Source organism: Cryptotermes secundus, unplaced genomic scaffold, assembly GCF_002891405.2.
Source record: "Cryptotermes secundus unplaced genomic scaffold, Csec_1.0 scaffold753, whole genome shotgun sequence".
Taxonomy (NCBI): domain Eukaryota; kingdom Metazoa; phylum Arthropoda; class Insecta; order Blattodea; family Kalotermitidae; genus Cryptotermes; species Cryptotermes secundus.
In genome coordinates this window covers 260,659-284,819 of record NW_019734367.1, presented here as the reverse complement: position 1 = coordinate 284,819, position 24,161 = coordinate 260,659, and the positions used below count along the sequence as shown (strand labels likewise).

The 24,161-nt window shown below is 41.6% G+C and overlaps 1 protein-coding gene across 11 annotated transcripts in view; it reads right to left on the bottom strand.

Moving 5' to 3' along the window:
• LOC111868918 (calmodulin-binding transcription activator 2) overlaps positions 1–24,161 on the bottom strand; it is a 444,850-nt gene that overhangs the window by 268,280 nt on the left and 152,409 nt on the right. For 6 of the 11 annotated variants that reach the window (XM_033753234.1, XM_023860024.2, XM_033753235.1 and 3 more), the window contains exon 1: positions 4,276–4,589. The exons of the other annotated variants lie outside the window; for them this stretch is intronic. Coding sequence is in view for 1 of the 6 variants with exons in the window: in XM_023860022.2 (XP_023715790.2) it covers positions 4,276–4,576 (301 nt within the window). In the remaining 5 variants the exon portion in view is untranslated. Of the gene's footprint in view, positions 1–4,275; positions 4,590–24,161 lie in introns of those variants that run through there. 11 annotated transcript variants of the gene reach the window in all.

The following is a 24,161-nucleotide window of genomic DNA, read 5'->3' as shown; positions in this document are numbered from 1 at the left end:
TATATCTAAATAATACTGTTACGGATTTGTTCAAAGAGTTTCTAGGTAACGGCTCGGTAAGCACGTTCCAAAGGGCAACAATGGAAGATGTGTCTCACTGGACGAATGTTATAGCTCGTTTACAGGCAAAAGTTAGCGCGCCAATGAACTCGCTGGCTAGGAATAACGTGATTTGATTTCTGTGTTGTCCGTGCGCAGCCTATATAACGAAGACCTGTTATAGCTCAGCTTAATAAAAGGCGAAATATTTATGCTCACTGAAGAGAAACCAGAGTAGTAAAATATAAGAGGCTTAAACTTGGCGGTGGTCAAGCTTACTACCGTTCAAATGACTAAGTTGCCGTTGTAGCACAAGATATGTAAGTTAGGCATGATCTGCTCTGTAAACCCTGTACTGACAAAGGACTTGTGTGTAGTGTAAACGGAAGAATTTTCAGTAACATGTTATATCTGCGAAATATACACTTGATGAAAGGCCAAGTGTATTCATAACAGACAAACCCATCTTCCCGTCAGAGAGGATATTACATAAGGACTATTACCTCTAGAGTTCAGTGGGAAAAAGTCTCTGGTCGTGGGCCTCAAGGGGCCTGACGCCAAGATGAACTGATTGGCGGTAAACCGCCAGTCGTCAAGTAACTCTGACTTTGACTTGGACTTGGACTCAGATTAGTACAGTGCAGTGAACTGTAGTTAAGGGTCCAGAAGAATTTTTAGTTGAGTTCCGAGGTTCCAGGGTGACTGAACAAGAAATGGCAAGAAGACTTCATAGTGATTTGAAGTGCTGGTTTCTGTGTTGAGATCCATTGCTAGGAGACGACTAGTGGAAAAAGAAAATCTTAGTGCGTGTGCAACGGTGAACTGGAAAGTGAGTAAATCGGCGATAGCGCTGTATTAATTGTAATTAAGAGAACTTTTAACCGAAGTGTCAATAAAACCAGTCATCCGATCTAGAACATGTTATTTGCGACACGCATACCCTCCTACACGTGATATTTTAAAATTCAGTTCCTGCAGCACTGAAAATACAATGTGTGTCTGTTACAAAGACCCGAATATCCAATGCTGTTTGGGGTATTAACAGTGTTCGTTTTGAAAAACATACGAAACACAAATACACTCTGTGGATAAAAAATACAGCTTTTTGATGCTAAAATGTAAGAAGTTGGTTCTAGGGGTAAGGCTCAAGGACTTGTATTCGGGAGGTACTCGGTTCAAAGTTCGGCCTGATAACCAGGCACCTTGAGGCTCTACCCGGTTTTCATCAGTCCCTACAGGTAAATGGTGAGACAGTACATCGTTGAAGCAACGACCACTTCCGTCCACGTCGTTTCCAATTCATCATTCATGAGCCATCTTACTATCGGGTGCTACACAGTATCGTTAAGTACTCGCAAAAAGAAACAAAACAAAATTTAATTCTAAGGCGTGTGTTACACACATCAACCCTTGCACTTTAGAGAGTTAGGTACTCATATATGCAGCCACATATCTGCGCAAGAAATTTACAATAAAATATAATCAGTTTACAATAAAATACAGAAACGGAGACTGTTTAACAGTTCCACGGCACGGCACTGAGCTTCATGGAAGTATGAAGTTGCGAAGTTAAAACTCCAGCCATTCCCAGCCTCGCGCTGCACAGAGTTCAGTAAATATTTATTTGTAATTAATTTAGCGATATAGTCAGTAANTATTAAACAATGTATAAGTAATTCATACCCTTAATTATATAATTTTGACGAGGGAAGTACGGTTACAAAGCGCCCGTGGCCTACTTGAGTTACTGCCCCGCCACTTGCTTGGAGGGCACAAGAAAACCACGGGAATCCTTATGAGAGCCGGGAATCCAGGGACAGATTCGAACCAGGTAAGCAAAATGACTTAAGTTACTATGATAGTAAAGAGAAATCTGCGATTTACCGTGTTACATACATTACCTAAACCGCTAAGCAGATATTTGCCTACCTCAGCAAGCATGCTAGCTTTCCTTAAACCTGTATATCACTTAAGAAAATCCAGTGACGGAAGTAACGCGTGTGCACGGTACACATTCGTCAAAAAAGAATGCCGGGATTATAAAAACCTGTCATTCAGATACTGTTAAGCATATCGAAACGATTCAAGTTTTAAGAGTTTTGGAGAAGTGTAGCGAGCGACGCTGAGATGTTCTTATCGGTTGTCCAATCCACACAACTTGAATGAGGAGTTCCACAACGCCTTGAATGGGAGCGGTTGACCAATCCATACAACTTGAATGACGAGTTCTACAATGCCTGGAATGGAAGCGGTTGACCAATCCGTACAACTTGAATGAGGAGGTCCACAACGCCTCGAATGGAAGCGGTTGACCAATCCGTACAACTTGAATGAGGAGGTCCACAACGCCTCGAATGGAAGCGGTTGACCAATCCGTACAACTTGAATGAGGAGGTCCACAACGCCTCGAATGGAAGCGGTTGACCAATCCGTACAACTTGAATGAGGAGGTCCACAACGCCTCGAATGGAAGCGGTTGACCAATCCGTACAACTTGAATGAGGAGGTCCACAACGCCTCGAATGGAAGCGGTTGACCAATCCGTACAACTTGAATGAGGAGGTCCACAACGCCTCGAATGGAAGCGGTTGACCAATCCGTACAACTTGAATGAGGAGGTCCACAACGCCTCGAATGGAAGCGGTTGACCAATCCGTACAACTTGAATGAGGAGTTCCACAACGCCTTGAATGGGAGCGGTTGACCAATCCATACAACTTGAATGACGAGTTCTACAATGCCTGGAATGGAAGCGGTTGACCAATCCGTACAACTTGAATGAGGAGGTCCACAACGCCTAGAATGGAAGCGGTTGACCAATCCGTACAACTTGAATGAGGAGATCCACAATGCCTGGAATGGAAGCGGTTGACCAATCCATACAACTTGAATGAGGAGTTCCACAATGCCTGGAATGGGAGCGGTGGACCAATCTTTTGGCCTCCCAGTAGCCCAGATCTTACGCTGATGGGCTTTTCTGTGGGGATACATCAAGAACATTGTCTATGGTGAAAGATTCGGGCTCTCCGGCACCTACGGGATAGGATCACAGAAGCCATCGCAGAGGTAATTCCAGGTATGATTCTGCGGACTTGGCATGAAATCGAACACAGCTGCAGCATATATCGAAACATATCCCAGAGTAAGACAAAAACTTGAGACATTTCTTAGCAATTTAACGCTTAAATCATGTGATATGTTTAACAGTTTTCTTTATAATCCCTGCATTAGTTTCCGATGACCCTGTACTCTGCCACGTGTCGCTTGGTGTGTGAAATATACAGTGCCGTTAAATCAGCTTCGTAATTTGCTTAATATTGCAATGCTCGGAGAACGTATTTTATAACACTTCAACACATTGAATCGAAGACCTGGGCCGAATTACAGACAAGGATGATGCATGACATACCGAAAGTCACGGATGGGTGGTTGGTATTCTGATTTCGTATTCGATTCGACATTCGACCACGAGACAGACTACCCGGAATGAGACTTTTCGTGACTTTCCTCAAACTCTCCAAGGAAATGCTGGGGTAGTACTTTAAAAAGGGCAAAAAGCTACGTTCCACTCCTTAATCTATAGCCTACGCTCATCCTAACATTAGATACTAAATAATCAAGGTAGCCAAGCAAACGTCGTGAAATAAACCAAGACTCACTCAACACTTTGGGTACGCATAGCTGGTAGTGTGTGTGCGTGTACGTGTGTGTGTTTTAGGTTGCAAATCGATGACACTAAACATATCTGTAGCACGTGGTTTTCTCGTGGAATTCCTATGAAATATAGAAATGTTTGACCAGACACTTGCCATGTAAGCCTATAGCACTACAGTATCATATTCTCAACTCCGTACTTATGTTGCAATAAACATGCTTCATTATAAATCAAATTAAATTAAATTTCCTTCAATTTTAGACGTCATAAGATGTAACAGAAAGCTGCACTTCAATGCTCTAACACTACGTCCCGCTGTTACGTGAGACATTCATAAATAACAGATCACTGAAAGAGGTCCATAAAAAAAGTAAAGGATTGTAAACAACGCAATAACAACCACTGAGATTAGCCTACTTATTAACCCTTCAATTATGCAACGGTGTGTTTTCATTGCATTCCAGCCCAACATGTATGGGAAACAAATTTAATATGCACTTATTCGTTTCTCATTTTGCAAAGGCAGTCACGTCACTTGTTCACAGTCCATAGCGCTGTGTACATATTCTCTGTACTGTTACCTCTTCGATGTATGTAGGACATTACCACACACCAGTCACAACAAACACAGCAAAACGTGCAGACAAGATGATATGACATCCGCGAACACACGCCATTCCAAGTCAGGGCGGTGTAGCTGCTGTACAGTACCGAAACAAGCACCGGCCGGGGGTGTGTATGTCCGAGGCCAGAGGCTGGCCTAGTGCGACTGGCTGGCTGCACGGAAGGAAGGCAATGAGCGAAACCCGAGACAGAAAGAGATAGAAACACCGTTCCCGTCTGTTCCTCTTTCGCTGACGGACAGAGCTGAATGGCGTTCATAGCAATTCTAAACTATCAACTCTGAGAAAAATCCATAAATACGTCATACGCTCACCTTCTTTCAAATTCAAAGAAAAGATAAATTGCATTTGTTTGGTTTCTTTCTTTGAAATCGGTTTATTTTCTTCGGCGATTATTTTCCTGTTTCTGTTACGGCGTGCCAAATAAAGGCTGTATTTCGCATTATGAAATCAATTCACTCCTTGTAATGCGTTCCTTGCACGGAGAGCAAAAAATGAACGACTAACGGGACGGGAAAGTCCATGTGTTTCATGTCTCAGACTCATAACCCAGAGGATTTCAATCAAATTTGGAATGAAAAATCTACAGTCACGATCAGTCATGCAATTTCATTTTCGTCCATATGGGCCAAACAATGAATCTGTACTGAAAAAAAAACGGCTCATTGCTAAAAAATATTGGGGCATGACATAAAATCAAGTCTTACCAAGAAGTGTATGTCTAAAGTTTGACACAGGTCTATGAATTGATATGACATCTATTTAACAAACATAAATTAAAAATAATTTAAGGCCCATACAAGCTCACATGGCAACACATTTTAAATCTTTATGTACTACGTATTATTAAACACGTTTTCCACACGTTTCAATCTGCAGGGACTACTGAAACACTCTTCATGGTGATTTTTGTTATTGCTAGTGGGGTGGGACTAAGTCCCCTGTACTGCGGCCACTTCTGGCCTATTGTACCAGCCCCAGATGATAGGTGAGGGTGATTGTGGAGCAATTGGTGGAATGACGATTGGCAGGGGAACCGAAGTACTCGGAGAAAACCTGCCCCAGCGCCACTTTGTCCACCATGCCTCCATTTTCAAAGAAGAACGCGTCATTCAATATATTAAATAAGCCGGGCAATAATATTCATTTTTATTAAATGGTAAACATTTTGCCTTAAATTTGTGGCTTGTGGCTTTCGAGACTTTCGGGCTGCGTGGAATGCAACATTCGACGCGGCTTCGCCCCGAAAGCAGAAGTCACGCACTAACTCTACCCATTAAGCTCTAGTCCTATCCTAACAGCTATCGTAAATACCTGAAGGTCGTTCAACAAATTTCAAATTTATCGCCTAGTTTCTGAAGTTTCTTAACAAAAAATAAGGTCGGAATTGTTCGGACTCTTTCGCTTGAGATGTAAATCGCCTGCGGCATCAATGGACATTACTGTATTAATATACCATCGTCACAAAGTCTTCGGTCTTATCTGAGGTATCACTGAAAACTGTCTTAGGAATTTTCATAACGTTATGATTCAACTGAAGAAATAATCAATGATCTGTATGAAGAACAGTTCATCTCAGAATTATTCTGTATAAAAGCTACATGAACCAAATTCTCTTTAGTTCATATCTTCCGGCCACAATTCTGCACACATTTCTTGTGTCCATTATGCGTGCTATTATGCCCCACCCATTTTAGCCTCCTTTGAAACATTAATAAAGTTTTGTGAATAGTACAGATTATTAGGCTCCCCATTATGCCACTTCCTCCTCGTTTTATTATTATACTAAATCTCCTATATACGTGTCTCCGTCTTCCTCCCGAGTCTTGTCTCTTTTGGGTTTCTGGTTGAAACCTAGACTGAGGTAACATCGGGGCTTCATTCGGTTCATACAAATAATCGAACTTGTTCAAAATATGCATCCATCCTTCATGATAGGCAAAACAAAACTACCATTTTGGATTTGACTACCATCAGAACAAATAAAAAAAAAGTAAAGCAGTACCAGGCCGTGAAGGCCCATAGGGTTGTGAGACGTTGAGGGTCCCAAATTATCTAGACCAGGCATGTCAAACTCAACTTGTACAAAGGGCCACCTCAGCCGTATAAATAAGAGTCCAGGGCCGAACTTCAAAATAGAAATATACATTAGATTTTGATACAAGGAAATTTAATTCTATTTATTATTTAGGAATAATTTCAATATAATTACCTAAAGTCACATATCTTACAGTTTTAAAGAAGCAAGAGAATGCCATTTTTGACAAGTATCAAACAACTTTTCAATATGTAAAAAGAGAGATTACACAAGAAATTATGTTAGAAATAGCAAAACATTGAATTTCCTGCAGCCTGCTAATTTATGTCTGCGTGAGACTTCTTGTCTTCTAGTCTGTTGGAAAATTGTCTTTACAAAAAATATTTCTAAAATTTTAAATTTGATTTTAATATCAATTAGCTCTGAAATTGAGGGGCCGCACTTTGTGGCTATGGGGGCCGCATGTTTGACACGGCTAATCTAGACAATCGGCTCAAAGATGGCGGTTAGGTTGTCAGCCCTACGCGCCGGCCGCGCTTTACTCCACAGGAAAACTATTTAATTAATTCCTGGCACGCATTTTTGTTAGAGGCTGAGTAAACCCCAGGGCCTAGTGCGGCTGGAAGGATTAGGTCAACTGAAAAAAATCCAATTACCTCATCGGGACTTGAACACGCGACCTTCCGGCTTGTAGCACAGCTCCTCAACTACTAAGCTACCGCGTGCCCCCACCATCAGAACAAATACCAAAGGAAATTATTTTCCTTCTTCAATTTCGAGATTACTGCGGAAATAACGACTTATCACATAGCAAAATTAGAATGATTCCACTTAGGGAAACTTTTTAAAAACTATGCCAAAATGTATTTGAACAAAAGCATTTATAAATCAACATTAACAGCGACTGAAAAGCGAAGAAGGAAGGAAGGAAGGAAAGAATAATAATACTATATGAAGAAGAACTTGTGCCAAAAAGGTGAAGGGCATTCTCTAGAATAAAAAACATTACAACTTTTTCGAAGGAAAAACAAATTTGCTTTATCTGGAGCCCGATACAATGCGCCATAACTCTTCGATAACGAACAGTACACGCGCCATAAAATTAAACCATACGTTGTTTTCGAAGCGAGCCTAACCACTGCATACAACATGGTTGCTCGAACATGAAAGACGTGGGACAACACGACTATTTACGCCTATAATTCTCATTTTACAAATATTATAAGACTTATAAAACTTAAACGTGTAAATGGAAGTGGCACAAATTAAAGTTCAAGCAGAAGTGCAATATTAAGGAGCATTTTTCGTATCAAACACGTTTCTGTTTTAATGCTATTTAACTTATTTCGAATATTGTCCGAGATAGCCCAGTCACTAAACTCAGTGGCTACAGGCTGGTGGATCAGTATTTGACTTCCAACAGGGAGAGGGATTTTTCATTTTACCACCAGGCCCAGACGGTCTCTGGGTCATATCTAGTCTCCTACCTGACTTGTATAGAGTAGGAGGTAGAGCGGTCACAATGTGAAGCTAACAATTCACTTCGAACTAATGTCAAGGTTAAGAATACGGAGCTGTAACATGTTTCCATGGTTTGTGGGGGATTAATTAAGCACCGGTACGTTATCGCTTCTAGTTTACTTTCCATATTTTGAAGAAATAAAAGGCTTATGAGATCACCTTGTTGTGTATCTCCCTTAACTTTTTCGTTTTCTCTGCGGTCTGCGATGAATCAAAGAGGCCTATGAGACCAACTGGCTGTCCCTCTGTGTAAGTAAAGTAAAGCTATCCCTGTAAGAGGCCGTGAAGGCCCATAGGGTTGTGACATGTTGAGGTTCCCACATTACCTTGACAATCGGCTCAAAGATGGCGGTACGGTTGTCAGCCTTACGCTCCGGCCGCGCTTTACTCCCCAGGAAAAATATTTAATTAATTCCTGGTACTCATTTCTGTTAGAGGCTGAGTAAACCCCAGGGCCTAGTGCGGCCGAAAGGATTAGGTCAATTGAAAAAACCCAATGACCTCATCGGGACTTGAACCCGCGACCTTCCGGTTTGTAGCATAGTACCTTAACCACTACGCTACCGCGTGCCCCGTCCCTCTGCGTATCGCCCTATTTTTTCGCTTTCTATGAGGTCCGTGTCGTATCAAAGGAAACTATACGGTTAGTTCTTCTCGGAACTACTTGTTTACTTCGCGATCATAGCATTACAAAACAGCAATACAAACTTACCTACTTTAAACTGAAAGTTTAACATCAGATTGCATTAAAGAACACAACAATATTTGCGATTAAAAAGTAAACATAATTGAAACACTATGAGTAAGAAGAAAAGGGAAAATATTCGAGGCCTAAAGCATTCCATGAAGAAACAGCTCACACAATAAGAGAGAAAAAAATATCTAAGTAAGATCTAAGGATCTCGCAGCAATGAATATTAAGATTACGGGACATAATGCCGTGTACTATCGTAGATACTAACGTTTCGACGGAACTTATTACCTCCAGTTTCAGAGTAGAAGAGCCAGCAGTCGATTCTTGACGCGTTCGAAACGCAAAGTGGCACAAATGCGCCTACTAACTTCGCTATGTCTGTGCCTATATGTAACAATTCCAGAACAACTGAAAGGATTTTCATGCAATGTTATTATATAATGCGTTCATAAGTTCCAAGTCTGGTTAAAATTGGAAAACAATAACGAACAGTTTAAATGACGATCTTTCTGCATTTCTTGGAGAATCTGGATCCCAATTCCTCAAATATTTACTGCAGCGAAAATTGTTTAGGGCAAACGTGGTACATTTGTATCCAATGATCTTTTTCGGTAAATTATATTGTTTTCGGGATAAATAGAAGTGAGGGCACGAACATAAATTGGAGCATTTGCTAACTTCTCTCATTGACACTTGCAGTGTCTACCGGTACCTGATATTTTGCACGGAATGATTACTGGGAAGTGCTGTGAATGTATTAAAACTCTGCTGGGATTTCGACATGAGGCTTCGAGCGGCTTCCTTGAGAACCAAAACGGAGCCATAAGATTGTGTTTTGATTCTACTGCTAGGCTTCTATGTTGCAAACATCAATACTTTCTTGCAATTTGGCCACCGCTCACTTTTAGTGCTCATACACCTGAACACACCTCTACAGAAAAAGGATGTTATGCGTACGAAAGACTGACGCTGCCTGATTTACCCTTGCAACATGGCAGTCCGTGCTATGTAACTGTGAGCAAGTACCGTTTCGTTTGAATCCGAAAATAATATGATTCAGCACCAGATCATCTTAAAAGACAAAGTATTCGTCTCTTATGCTTCAACAGGAGACGCTTAATACCGATCCCGCTTTCCTTACATTCAATCAAACAAACAAACTCCGTGATTTTAGTCCGCAAGATAACTATACCGACCGAGCGACCGCCGCTTGTCGGCGAAGTTAGTGCCAACTTTTGCGGATAGAAGGTGTAGCGTGATCAGCGCAACGAATCCCCAATACCGTTAATTTCGGTTTCCTAGACCGGAGCCGTTATTTCCTTGAAATAGCTCCTCAATCATCATCATGAGGCTGAGTGGACCCCGTTCCAAACCCCCTACTTCTCATAAAAAATCTGGTAGCGCCGGGAATCGAACCCGAACCTCTGGATCTGTATCCAGGAACTCTGACCACTAGATCACAGAGGCGGTTCTTTACATTCAATCTGCATCCAAAAAATATAGGCTGTTTCCAGTCGATACATTTAATTTCGAACATAATCTAGGATATAAGAACGTGTCTAAATATACATACAAAATTAAAAAACCACTTGCATAAACAGCAAATATCCCACTAGACTAGCCAGAGATAGGTTTCTGGCGACGAAGGTTACCTGAAGGCTACTAATGGCTCTCAAATGGACGAAGTCTGCTGACCTCAGGCATAGCACCGCAGAGAGAGAGAGAGAGAGAGCACTTCGAGCTTACTCGGCTCGAAAACGTTGCAGGGAGGTGATATGCCTCTCACGAGACAATGGAAATGATCAAAAACGACGTTAAGTTGGCTGGATACTTGGAACACGTCTTAGAATGTGAAAATGAAATTTTGCCGAATAAGACACTACATTACACTCAGTACGGCGTGCTTATTTTCAAGTCAAATTTTAAATGTTTTCAAAAGATATGTGTTACGTCATGTTTATGTGGCAGTTAAACTATGAAAATAATCTGACACTAAATTATGTTCCATTTTAAGAATAAAGACATGCCGCCCCTCAAGCAGATCATAATGGAGAAGATGGCTAGTATTCTGGGTTGTTGCAACAACAATTTTCACAACAAGCAGAACACAATATTCGGACAACGAGGATTATGCTTTTAGATCGGTCTGTAGCGCAGTATGGGTTATCTGGTCGTTATCCGTCCTACAGCAAAGAATTCTTATTAAAAGCCTCACATTCGCTCAGCTGGTTAAGAAATTCATTGCCGCTTCCAGAAAAGGCTGCTATTGGGCGTTCAGTCAAGTCTACATATACGTATCTGCACATTGGTTCTCTAAAGTCAAAGTCATACTCATCTCCTGGTAACGCTTGGGCCTTCCAACTCTTCAAGTTTTCTGACCAAACTTCTATAATAATTTCTCGTCTCTGCTATGAATGATGAATGTCCCGAACATCCCATACTCCTTCGATTGATTTGGTGAAAATGACAAATTATTTATTTCTTCCATCCTTCATCTCCTTATAGCTAATGGTTCTCATGAGCACCCTCTACTCTTTGATTTAGGATGAAAAGCTGTCTTTCAGATATTCCCGTATGAGTTTCTGGAAGCTCTACTACTTTCAGGTCTTAAATTATTCCTTCCATTTCCAGCCATTTTGTCTGCATTCTGCAACCACTGAAATTCAACCCGCTTCATTTGATCTCATAATTCTGAGCGCCCTTGTCGAATCATATCATCTGCTGTTTTAACACAGCGCCTTCTCGGGTTAAAACTGTCAATACTATCTCTATCAACTTTCCAGGCTGTCTGGATATGCGCATAGCTATCCGAGATGTCCAGTGCCTCAGATATTAAGACAAACGTAACTCATTTTGCGCCAGATGGTCAACCTGCCTTTGTCTCTGTTGTCGCAACAGTGTTTGATGCATCTATCGGAGTAGTGACTACAAGATATTGGCAAGAGAACAACTGCATGGTTGCTGTTGGGAATGAAAGAAGACGTGGTGATACAAAGGCACTGTATCTTATCTGTATCTGTATCACTGTATCTGTATCTTATGTCATGGCAAACTTATGTGGCAAACACTTCAAACTATTAATCACGATTCGCATATTAAATATCGCACACACTTAAAAAGTATTCAAAGTGCCGCATTATTTTGCACACGAAAGTAAGATAAATACATCAGACACCTACACATACTCTTCCAAGAATAAAACACTTGTGCAGGCAAGATTACCTGAAGGATTGCGACGAATGTACTGAATATGAGATACTGAATGTCGCGCCATCTTAGCTGTACCCCAAAAGACAATAAATTTAAAGTTTGTCCAGCACACCAGCTGAAAGAAAAAGGCCTACTCTTTCCTTGAACCATTCTCGGCTGGCTGCAGGGGCGAGAGCCATTCCACTGACTCTCCAGACACACTTCCAAGTAAGATTTGAGGTTTTCACGGCGGTGACTATGAAGAATGCCGTCTTCTGGGATGTGGCGCCGTGTAGATATTGTGTAAACCGACAACCGAAACGTCGGTTTACACAATAACTACACATCGCCACATCCCAGGAGACGGCATTCTTCACAGTTGTTCCAGTTATAGTTGTGGAGTTGTTCAAACGGGGATTTGACCTTTTCTCTATTTTCGCATTTCCAACATAAATGCAATGGACGAATTTTTATCAAATAACAAAATTCTATCAAATAACTTCGGAACAGGTTTTCGTATATATGATGCGGTACTACTGGCAAAATGCTGCGATCTAGTGGAAATACTTATAATTAGTATTCCGAATGATTCTTACCCAAGTTATTTTGTGACGAAAGACTGTAAGAAACATGAACCGACAGGAAGATATAGAAAATTACACACCCATGACCTTCGTGCACTGTAATCCTCACATGCTACGGTGATTAAGTTAAGGAAACTGGTATGTGCAGGATACGTAAAACGGGAGATAACAAATACACAAGAAACCTGAACAGAGGACACAGCTTTGGAGAACTAGTTGTACGTGAGAGAATAATATTAAAACACATCTTAGGAAAATAGGATGTGATGGTCTGGACTGGATTAAGCTGGTTTAGGATATGATTAAATAGGTTCAGGCGTGATAATGGCAACGAATCTTCGAGTTCCGTAAAAGTGGAAAACCTCTTGACCAGCTGAACAATCATGAACTATTAAAATATACATTCCGCGCCATCGGTTAATTAGATACAACTAAATACTAACAGAAAGAAATTTACATAATTTGCGTAGATAACTGTTATCTTCGAACAAAGAACTAAACATTAATGACATACAGGCCCCCTAACGTGACCGTCAGACCTTCATGTACGTAATATTCTGCGAACACAAAATAAGAGGAGCTGCGTTCTGTTCATAACAGCATATTGTGTACGGCTTCTATCTGCGCCCCAGACGGCCAGGGAAGCGGGAAGACGGGTCGATACCTCCAGCCTCGCCAACTGAACATGAACTTGGAAGGGTCAGGCAACAGGAGAGACGCAGAGATGAGATCAAAAGGTGGGGGGAAAAGTGTAAGAAATGGAAAACGCGTCATAAACTGTGTTTTTAAAATCACAATCAAGGCGAGAACACTAAGATACATTTCACGAAAGAAATTGTCTTCAATTCACAATGCACAGGCTGATTTCACAAATCGAACGAGAGGTTTCTATTTTTCTCCCCAATTCAGAATGTTTCTACGACATATAGAAAGGAATGCATTAGGCACTTCTTTTTTCTAGTACTGTCGCTTGTATGAGTGACTATAGAGGGGGTATGGATTTGTAGTTGGATTACTGAACACTAGCGGATCGTAACTACAAGCATAATTACAGCGCTATCACTAATTCACACACCCTGTAGTTCACTAAAGCACGTATTAAGTCTTCTCAATCTGCTGTGTCTTCAGCAGTCTTTGCCTGGTGACGGATCCCAACAGTGTTCTCTGCTTCCGCCGTCACGGTGTTACCAGCTGGCGAATGTCTGACAACTAACTCGGAGTTGTTACGCAAAGACTTAAAAAATGGGAGCTTATCTGCCAGAGGCGACCTCCGCCGGTCTGTCTCCAAACTACTAACTGCATACTCACAACTCTCGACCTCTCTATAGACTGTCCTATTTATAACATCTCGGCATGGGTCGCACATAAAATACCGCTAGTCTGTTGCTGTTTACGGGCCGTTGCCTAGTAACGGCCATTGTCTACATGTTTGTTTCGCCGTCGTTGCCTAGCAACGGGTCTATATACCACATTATCTTTCTACACTAATGTCTTGCTCGTTCTCTCCATACCCCCTCAATGTAGACTCAACATGTGACAAGGCATCTATACGCCGCAGGACAAAATAAAGGCCGAGGATAATCATTCATATTCCGAACGAGAGAGAAGCTTACCTCCATTTAGTACAGGAAAAATTCAGAATCCATGGAGTTTTATCTCCACTCGCCCTGCCTGCCTTCATGGAGCACAGCTCAGGCACAGGGACGTTTTACTTTCAAATGCCCCTGTGAATAAGCGACCTAAGGATCAGGGCAATGCTTGCAGCTTGCTATCATTCATTCATCTGTAATCTGTCAGACGACAGGTCCACAGTCTCTTCCAAAACAGTTCCTCCACTTGATGCGATCTAGGATTATGAAATCCCCGCTATTTTTGTTTGGAGGCTTATGAGTTCGCCTTGCTGTGTGTCTGTATGTCCCCCATTAATTTTTTCGTGTTCTATGCGGTCCCTGTGGTATCAAAAGAAAGCAGGTGATCAGTTCTTGACAGAACTTCTTACGCTTATTATGTGATCACTTTGTTGTGTGCATGTCTGTGTTTCGGACTAGTACTAGTACTATTCATATTGTCACGTGTATTAGTGACTATAGACGGGGTTGGGATTGGTAATTGGATTTATTAGCACTTTGGTTCCACAATCTCTCTTATTCACACTTAATTTCAGAGCTATCGCTGAGTTACACACACTTCATAATTCACTGTTGCACGCACATTACGATTTCCAACCTTCGCAGATCTCAGCACAGTAACTACAGCAGTCTCACTGGGTCACGCTCCCAGTATTAACATAAACACAGTATTGAAATCACCCTTTAAGTCTTCACAGGTCTCCTACGAACTTCCCGTGGCTGTCTCCTATCGAGAACTCTCTCGCTGCACTTAAACACTTAAGTCAGCAAGAACTGTGTGAGATCGTGACACTGTGTTAANTCCGTTTTGTCATTCCAATATTCGATGTGTAGTCCCATCTATACGGGTATAGTTCGCTTGCGGACTAGAGGCCACAGAGTTAGTTTTAGTTAGTTCCAGATATGCGTTCGTGTATTCTGTGGTGCTGTCTCTTCCTATTGTACGTCCAGACGGAAGCAGAGCAGTTTCCACAAACAATCTTTAAACACCTGATGATGACCAGTGTCGGTCGAACATGTAGTGGAATGTACAGAAACTTTAAAATTATGTTTAAAAAGACGCGTTGTGCGGTGCAAGAAACTTATAGGGGCGCGTTAGACGTAAGACGGTGAACCTGTGACATCTGTTGAACAATAAATTGATGTGCAATAGGATGCGGCAATATGTTACAAAGATACTACTTGGGGAACATGCAGTTAGGCGCGAGGGTAATATTGAAACTAATCTTAATTAAATAGGCTGTGCTGGTATAGACGGAATCAGCTGATTCGAGATGTAAGCCGGCAGTGAGTTCCTCTGAACATGGTAATAAGCAGGGCCCGGATTTTGATGTCCTGATAATATTAAAAAAAAAAGACCTATAAAATGACCGAAAAAATCCAGAAAAATGACCTAAAGGAGAAAAGAAAGAACACTTCGCTTCCATATTATTCACATTTCAGAAAACATTTAAAGAAAAATTCCCTAAAATGACCAAAAATGACAAGAAATACCCTTAAAAGACCAAAAATTTACTAAAAAATTACCCCCAAAATGAAAAAAAAATGACCTTAAACCTAAAAATGTCAAAAATTACCTATAAAATTTACATTTTTGTAACCAGCAGCTCATATCCGAGATGTATATATTTAACAGCATCGCAGAGAATACAAGGAAAAAAAGATGACATGTCATCAAAATCCGGGCCCTGGTAATAAGTCTTTGCGTTCCATGAAAAAAATGTAATTTAGTAACCAGTTGAGCGACCAGGAGTTTCTGAAAGAGTACTCTGCCCCATGGAGTTAGACTGGTTAAAACAGGACTGCCAGTTTCTACACTCTCACGTATCGCATTAATTGCAAATCCCTGAGGCAGACTACACTGCAACTGTCGCGTGAATCCATCCGTCACGTAGGCAGTCAGATGAGCGATGGTGACACAACTACGGTACATAGTGTTCGAGCTCAGAATCATCTCGTATCACGACACGAACCATTAATCACCGAATTAGGTTTCATAACAGCATGCTGTCTTCGTATTCTTTGCGCTCAATGTCAGAAACTCCAACAAATAGGAAATCAACGGCGAAGAACTACAAGCCGCTTAAATCCGTAGCACAATTACATTTTAATTAAACCGGTTGCAGAATCTCTTTCTCTGACAACAAAAACTTCTGGAAAGACATAACAATACTCCTCAAAATGCTTAGATCTAAACGGTAAGGCTAGCACCAACTAATTACACAATCTCAAGGCCGCGCCATAGCTCAAGCGGTTAGTCGCTGGCTTCCCATCGCGGCGGCCCGGGTTCGATCTCGGGTCTGGTCAAGCGTCATTTGTGGTGGACAAAGTGGCGCTGGGGCAGGTTTTCTTCGAGTACTTCGGTTTCCCATGCCAATCTTCATTCCACCAATTGCTCCACAATCACCCTGACCTATCATCTGGGGCTGGTACAATGGGCCAGAAGTGGCCGCAGTACAAGGGACTTAGTCCCACCCCACTAGCAATAAAAGAAATTAAACAATCTAGTGAGCTATTTACTTGCATATTTCCCTTTGTAATAATCGTTATAGATGCAGACTATGCTAAATGTTCAAGACATAAGCACAGCACTTCACAGCATTATCGTCACCATAATTTTAACATATAAAAATGATACACACAAACCTGTACGTTATCACCTACATTCATAAGAAATGTCACGTGATTAACTTCATTAGATATCAGTACTGAGGAGAAGCTACATACTGTTTTGCCTTAGCTGCCACAGTACTGTTCTACATTCTCAATAAAGATGCATAGTCTTCAAAGATTTATTAAACTAACTTCATGGAGTTGAGGCCTTCTTCAGAAGTCACCAGTCACGCAGCTACTCAAGAACTTCCCAACGTTTTATGCAACCTGAAGGTTCATTACCGTGTTCACAAGAGCCCTCCAGTGGCCCATATCCTGAACCTGGTCGATCCAGTTCATACATCCCCATAATATCTATGCTCTACTTTAATACTGTCCACCCACCTACATCTTGGTCTCCCTAGTGGCCTCTTTCCTCTGGCTTTCCTACCAATATCCTATATACATTCCTATTCTCCCCATTCGTGCTACATGTCCTGCCCACCTCATCCTCCTTGACTTGATCATTCTAATTATACTTGGAGAAGAGTACAAGTTATGAAGCCCTCCATTATGTAGTTTCCTCCAACCTCCTGTCACTTCATCTCTCTTCGGTCCGAATATTCTCAACACCCTGTTCTCAGACATCCTCAGTCTGTGTTCCTCCCTTAAAGTCAGAGACCAAGTTTCACACCCATACAGAACAACAGGAAAAATTATACCTTTGTATATTATAATTTTTATGTTTTTAGACAGAAGCCGAGAAGAGAAAAGGTTCCGGACGGAATGGCAGCAAGCATTCACCGAATTCAGTCTCCTCTTAATTTCCTCCTGAATCAGGATTTGATTTGTTACTGCCGTTCAAAGATTTATTACCGTACAAATATTTTAGCACCTTACATTACGTGGTGCTACTATCACTTATCATTAGAAGTCCGCACGGCCATTAAGTTGGTACTGCTGGTGCTAGAAAACTGAAAAGTAAAAATGTGTAAATGCACCAAGCACTACGATGTTCATACCAACGCTGATGATATTCCATCAACTGGTTTAAATTATCACGGAAGGAGACTCGTGGGCGCGGTAGGTTTCCTTGGGTACAATATAGGCATACGGTATTTATAGAAATAACAGGGGAATTCCCCGATAGAATCTGTACGTTCAACATCGCGGCCTCTAAATCCTTCCCACAAACTGTTCTCAGCACGTTGAACCCTGTCGACAAATTCACGAAAGATGACGTCCAGGAGTCGAGAAAGGTCTCTTCACTCGATCTCTTCCAACCAGAATGCAATGGGCACATGAACTAAATTGCATCACGCGTGGCATTTGCCTCCAACGTCTCATAATTCTGGCCAGGTTATTGGTAGAAGTTGTTACTCTGAATTCAAATGTACACATCTGTTAATGTTTTGCTTCATTCCTCAACATACATGCACACTGGCAACATTGAGAATGCGGTTCCTGCCTTTGGACAGTCGTACTTGCTTCACCTCTCTCAGTCTTTCAATGTAGTTTTACCATTCAAGTGCTGCTTTCGTGCCTCCCATGTCTCTGCTTCCCACTGTATAAAAACGAATTTTGCAGAAAGTGTGAAAGATATATTTCGATTTGCATTACTATAAAACAGCTGACAAATAACCTTAACACTGGACGTGATGCGTAATTCATTTGCAGACAATCTCTGGTGATCGTAAGGTGGAAATTTTACGAGCAATGTGGTTAAATTGGTAACACTTTCAAGACTTGTCATCTGCGAGATGGCCACTTCGAATCTTCGTAATTTTCCCGTGTTCCTACAGGCAAAAACCGCTTCACTTTTTTCAAGTAAACCACGACCCTTAGTTAGTTAGTTATTGGAGAGGGTGGGTTTCCCCATGCACTTAGACCAGTATTGGTCCATTGTGCTTCCCTCTATGATAGTCTACCAGTCTCTATACCCTACCGATACTGGTGCGTACCATCAGTCCCGCCGAGCCAGCGAGTTCGGCCTCCACTAGCTTGGCGGTGTTTATAATGCTTCCCCATCTATCAGAGACCTTAGAGACTACTGTTGAGAGGGAAACGTCCTTGAATTTTGCTCAGTGATCTCCTTTGGAGATATGAGGTTCTTTTACGTGCCGTAAAGCTACGACACGGGACACACGGCTTAAAGTCCCTCCCGGAGGACTTGTTCCCTGAATTTTTCCGCCTTTAAAAATTCGACGAACTCCGCCGGATATTTGATCCCGCGTACCACGAGTCATGAGGTGGGAACGTTACATCTAGACTACGGAGGCCGCTAACCACGACCCTTGGTAGTTCAGCGACGCCAAACATCAGTTGATACCATCGACAACACATAATATTTAGCACAAACAAATCACAAGTAATCAAATGTCGGCTTAAGCCTAATTAATACCAAAGCCGGGATAGGTCAGTCGTATAGCGACGGTCGACCGAAGAACGGGTGTTCGATTACCTGTAGGGGCATAAGATTTTTCTCTTCTCTCTGGAGGCCAGACCGGCTGCAAGGACCATCCGGCCTCCTATTCAATGATTATCCTCGAGGGATAAGCCGCATGAAGTTGGCCACTCGCTTCCATCCAATGTCGAGATTAAAAGTGGTGAAGATGTACCTCATACGACTTATTAATGCTTAAGTAAGGACAGGGAAACCTTTACCTTTATCTTACTGCACCTCTATTTTGCGCAATGACCAGTTCATCATGCTGTCATAAAACATAGTGTGATGTTAATAATACAACGAGATGAACACTTGAGATATGCTTTCGCGTGGAAGGTGGCGTAGAAGAGACGATCGGAATCAACTAGTGACAATTACCCTGCAAATGGAACAAGCACTAGTCTACTAGAGTCTGCAGTGGGTCAGGTATTAAATATTGAAACACTTTTATTGCTACTTCCACGCGTCAGGAAAGCGTTAAACAACGACTTGGACACTCCGTTACCATATAAGCATGCCATTAGTTGTTCAAGTTCTCCCATGTTTCAATTTCAACTTAAATGCTAGGCAGTTTACATACAACGCATCAAAACACAAGTTTAAGCAGTAAGGTACAGGGTGAATCGTATAGAACCGGCCCGATGAATTTGCTAATAATTCCGCAGGTGATGCATGTAACCGCTCACAATTACGACATAATAATCCGTGGGCCATGCTGAGTCGAATGGTGTGCGCATGATCCGGCAAGTGGCAGCCCTTATGCTGCAAGGTCAAGGACAATGCCGAAACATGTCTGTAGTGCGCAGGCGACAGTCATGGAGTTCACTGTTGAACAGCGAGTGTTTCTAATGCCTACTTGAAAACGGCGGACATTTTCAACACCTGCTCTGATCACGGCACACAATCCAAGATAAGATATGTGTAAATTACTTTAATATCTGTATGGTAATTTTATATTATACCTCACTTCGTCGGGCCGGTTCTATATGAATCACCCTGTATTATTGCCCGTTCAGTTTAGTAAGTCTATCTAATTACTTTCGGGTGGAGTCTGATAGTCTCTGGTAATACAATGAATAGTTCTGTGTGGAGACAGAGCATACATATTCTTAAGATTCTGTATGACATATTTATAATTGTGTATTACACGACTGAAAGCCTGGAGACGACGGAAATTTTGGTCGTTATTCCGGCAAGTTCAAGGCAGTCGGAGTCGGTACAAACAGACGCATGCATCGCTATAAATGACTTAATTACTAGCGAAAGTGACCGCTCCTGGCCCGGTGATTCCTTAGAATTAAAGAGTACTGAAATAGTGGAACTATAAGTAATTAAATTATTGAAATATTAATGGAAATTACTGTTAATTAAGCTAATATTTGTGACGTGTTGCGCTATGGAGGACACCCCCTCCTTCTCCAGCGGTGACGTAACACGGGATGTCGCCGTTGCTACTCAGCAGTAAACAACTCCCAACAGCTTTGCTAGGCTGTCGGCAAACACGGCGTCAGACAACAGTGGTGCCTATTACGTAACTGTTTTCTGTGTTGTCCGTAACGGGGCCAAATAAGGAGCAGCGAAGACTATTCAAAAGTTACGAGTTGGAATCTAGCCAGTGGAGAGTTACGAGTTACAAGTTACGAGTTAGCCAGGCAGTCAACCAGTCATTTGTAGTCTAGCCTTCGCAGGCCAAGTAATTGCAATACTGCAGAAGGCAGTAGTTGTGAGATTGTAAATTGTATGAGCGAATGTGAAATAAAATTTGCTATATCCAATACCGCGTGAAGTTATTTGTCGCGTTATACACCCAACACGTGACATTATGAAAACCCCTATATATTCCGACTGACCAAATGGGACAAAGTAAGAAAGAAAGAAATTTACCGCCAATTTCCAATATTACTGCAGCTTTTCTCAAAAGAAAATGTTCTGAAATTAGGAAGTGTCTTCAATCGTCTGCAATATCTCGTTGCACTGTCTTCCCGTGATACATGAAAACAAGTGCACTGCAAGATATAAAAAATAAATTGTTACTTATCATTAAATTATTATTCTGAAGAAGAAATGATGTCATGCTGGTTCTGAAGTTATTACAGCCGTGGTTCTGAAGTCTGGGATGTAACACCGTTAGCCCGTCTAAAGTAAACGGACGTTTACTTCCGTAGGACCGATGTCGATGTGTGTTCCTAGCCTTACGTTACAGAACAGCAGTTGTAACCTTATCACCTTAGCACCACACGATGCAATCTCAATTTCTCGTACCTCTGTAAAAATCCTCCAAAGATCCTACGTTTATAGCAAAGACTGCGTGCTTCAGTAGGGTCGGGATCACCAACATTCGCAGACGAACACGTATACTGAGACGAAAATCCCCAACGTAATTCGATCTCACAGTTAAAAACGATAGTTCCCTATCAGCTTCTGGCCTGGAAATTTAGGTGACTGCCTCAAAGGCCTCAGAGGCCTTCACAATTCACTGGCAGAAGTTAGTGGCTGCAATGATCTTAATTTTGTCCGAACATATTTAGGTACACAATTGGATGATGAGTCCTTCAATATGCGTCTTCACGTGTGATTTCAAAACGACGGTGCCCCAGCACATTGCAGTCGTCCGAATATTATCCCGGACATTGCACTGGCAGCGGATATAAAGCTACAGTTTCTTGGCCTACTCACTCACCTGACTTGAATCTTCTCCGCTTCCTTTTTGAGACCATACCTGAAAACCAAGGACTATGCCAATACAGTCTACACTAGAGAACTGTGGCGTCGAATACGATAATTTGCAAGCGGAATAAGGAATAAATTGGCAATTTTGAAACGCTTGCGAGTTTCTGTTTCCTTCAGAGCGATGTTTTGTGTCCGTGAACATGTAGGCCATTTCGAGCACCCCTTATACGAAAATAAAAATAAAGAGATTATTATTAGCTCTTCTGTTTGTTTTCTTCGTACACACAATCTATTAAACGTAGGAAGTATTTTAGGTGTGACCATGAAGTTGAAATTAGAACAGCTGCAACTTTCTTAAGGAAGGTCCTCCAACATACGAACTATTTCCTTTATTTTGACGTCCATAAAATACCTTTTAAAACAGGTAATGGCAAATTATAAGATATTCTGCATAACACGACTGGAGAGTTCTATTGTTGAGTTCGCGCGTTTTCTAAATGCATTATTTGTTTTCTTTTTGTATACCTAATTATACTTCATGTTCATTTGCTGCAGACAAAAGTTTACTGTTGCAAAGATGATCTCAATACAGTCATGGTACAAAGAAAATGTTTTTCTTTTACTTCGTTCAACACCCAACATGCATAAAATTATACAAATTAAAGGCTGTAACTATTAATAAAATTTAAATATTTGTACGATTACCTATTTTCGAGAAGTTCCACGGAGTCAAATTTGGGCTTATAAAGGTCGGATAGGAATTATAAATTATGTCGCCTAAAAACTTTTGGTGAGTATAGCTCTAGTAGTTAGAGCTGACAGACCAGGAAAAGCTGCGCAGTGGATGGGCAGGTCCATTCGTGAAAGTTGAGGGGTGTTGTGATTAGTCATTCGTCTGCATTCAGTGCGAGCGGACGTCCCAAGACCATTCTTCCTTGTACAGTCAAGTTAAAAAGTTTTGACTCGAGGAGTCGTATTTGAGTGTATTATTTTCTAATTACTGTATTAATATGGCGTCGCGTTACCTTACGTACATCGCCGCGCAACGGCTATAATTGAAATTGTTGAGTTCCAACAGCGACAAATCGGATACAAACAGACCGTTGCGAAGGAGCGTTCCCGAGGCAACGGATTGCCGAATACGTGAGTTTAAAATAGGCACTTCCATGGTAACGCAAAGAACAGGGAGCCGTTGCGTAGACAATGCAGAAGCAACGAACGCGTCTCCCCAGAAATGAACTACAGAGAGTTCATTGCGCCCGTTACGTAACAGCGGACAGTAGAAACGAAACAGTGAGGAATGGTGTCTGGTATCCAGTCCGCAGAACACCTACATAAGCCGAGAGCTACAGAAGACAGCAAGAAGAGACAGTATTGGGATAGCCGTCGCCGAAGACAGTTGAGATCCAACCACGGCCAGAGATAGTTGAGACGTCGAATTGAAGTATTGGGTCAGAAGTCAGGTGGTGACAGCGACAATATTTTATTTTGTTTATTTTTATTCGTTGATTTTCTTTTTTGTTTATTTATATTTGTACATTTTTCTATCTCCTTTAACATGCCATCTACACGAAGTAAATTGAGTGGAAAAGTGTTGCATTCACAATCAAGAGAAATTGTTAGTAATGCATATAAGTATATGACAGAGGCTGGGCCAGCAATTAAGTGAAGAACATAGGAGTGGAAGTAGCAAAGGCAATTGGTGTATCGGAAAGTAGTGTCAGAAGGATAATAAGAGAAACAAGAAATATCGAATCTGGGGCTTCCACTTCCTTTTCGACACCCCATAAAGAAAGACTTAGGAAATCTCCACTAGCCACTTTGGACGACTTTAACGACTCTGTGGTGCGAAGAACAATTAATGACTTCTACATAGTCGAAAAACGGAGACCTACCCTGAAAAAAGTTCACGAAAAGTTGAAGAAAACGTTAGATTTTCAGGGATGCATCTCCACATTAAAGAAGATTATTTTGAAACTGGGGTTCCGCTGGAGAAAACAAAAAATAATCGGACATTGCCGGTGTTGCCCCTTTAGAATAGACCCGTGTAATATGTAAATAAACTCATGTAAATAACAGTGACAAGTGTATAACAGTATATAGTGCATAACAGTCTGCCATTCGGCACTTAAAACTTTACATCGGATGTGTGAACATCAACGAGAATAAACCACAATCACTTTGCAACACAATGAGGTAAGAAGTTATTTCCTTTTGAGAACGCCTGTACTGCATTCCCCGCCACACTTGTCGGCATGCTGGAGCTCTCCCCGCCACTACCAATACTTCTACCTCGCGTCGGAGGACTGTCACCTCTAAGTACTAGAGCTATACCCCCACTCAATCTAAATCCGCTGCCTGGCTTCGGATAAGGTTGGCGACTGACTTGTAACATTTGCCTGTAATGTAGCGTGTTACAAATCGAGCATTATACAAGTGAATACAGCGAACGGAGCGGCTCGATGCGAGCCGCTCGCGCTCG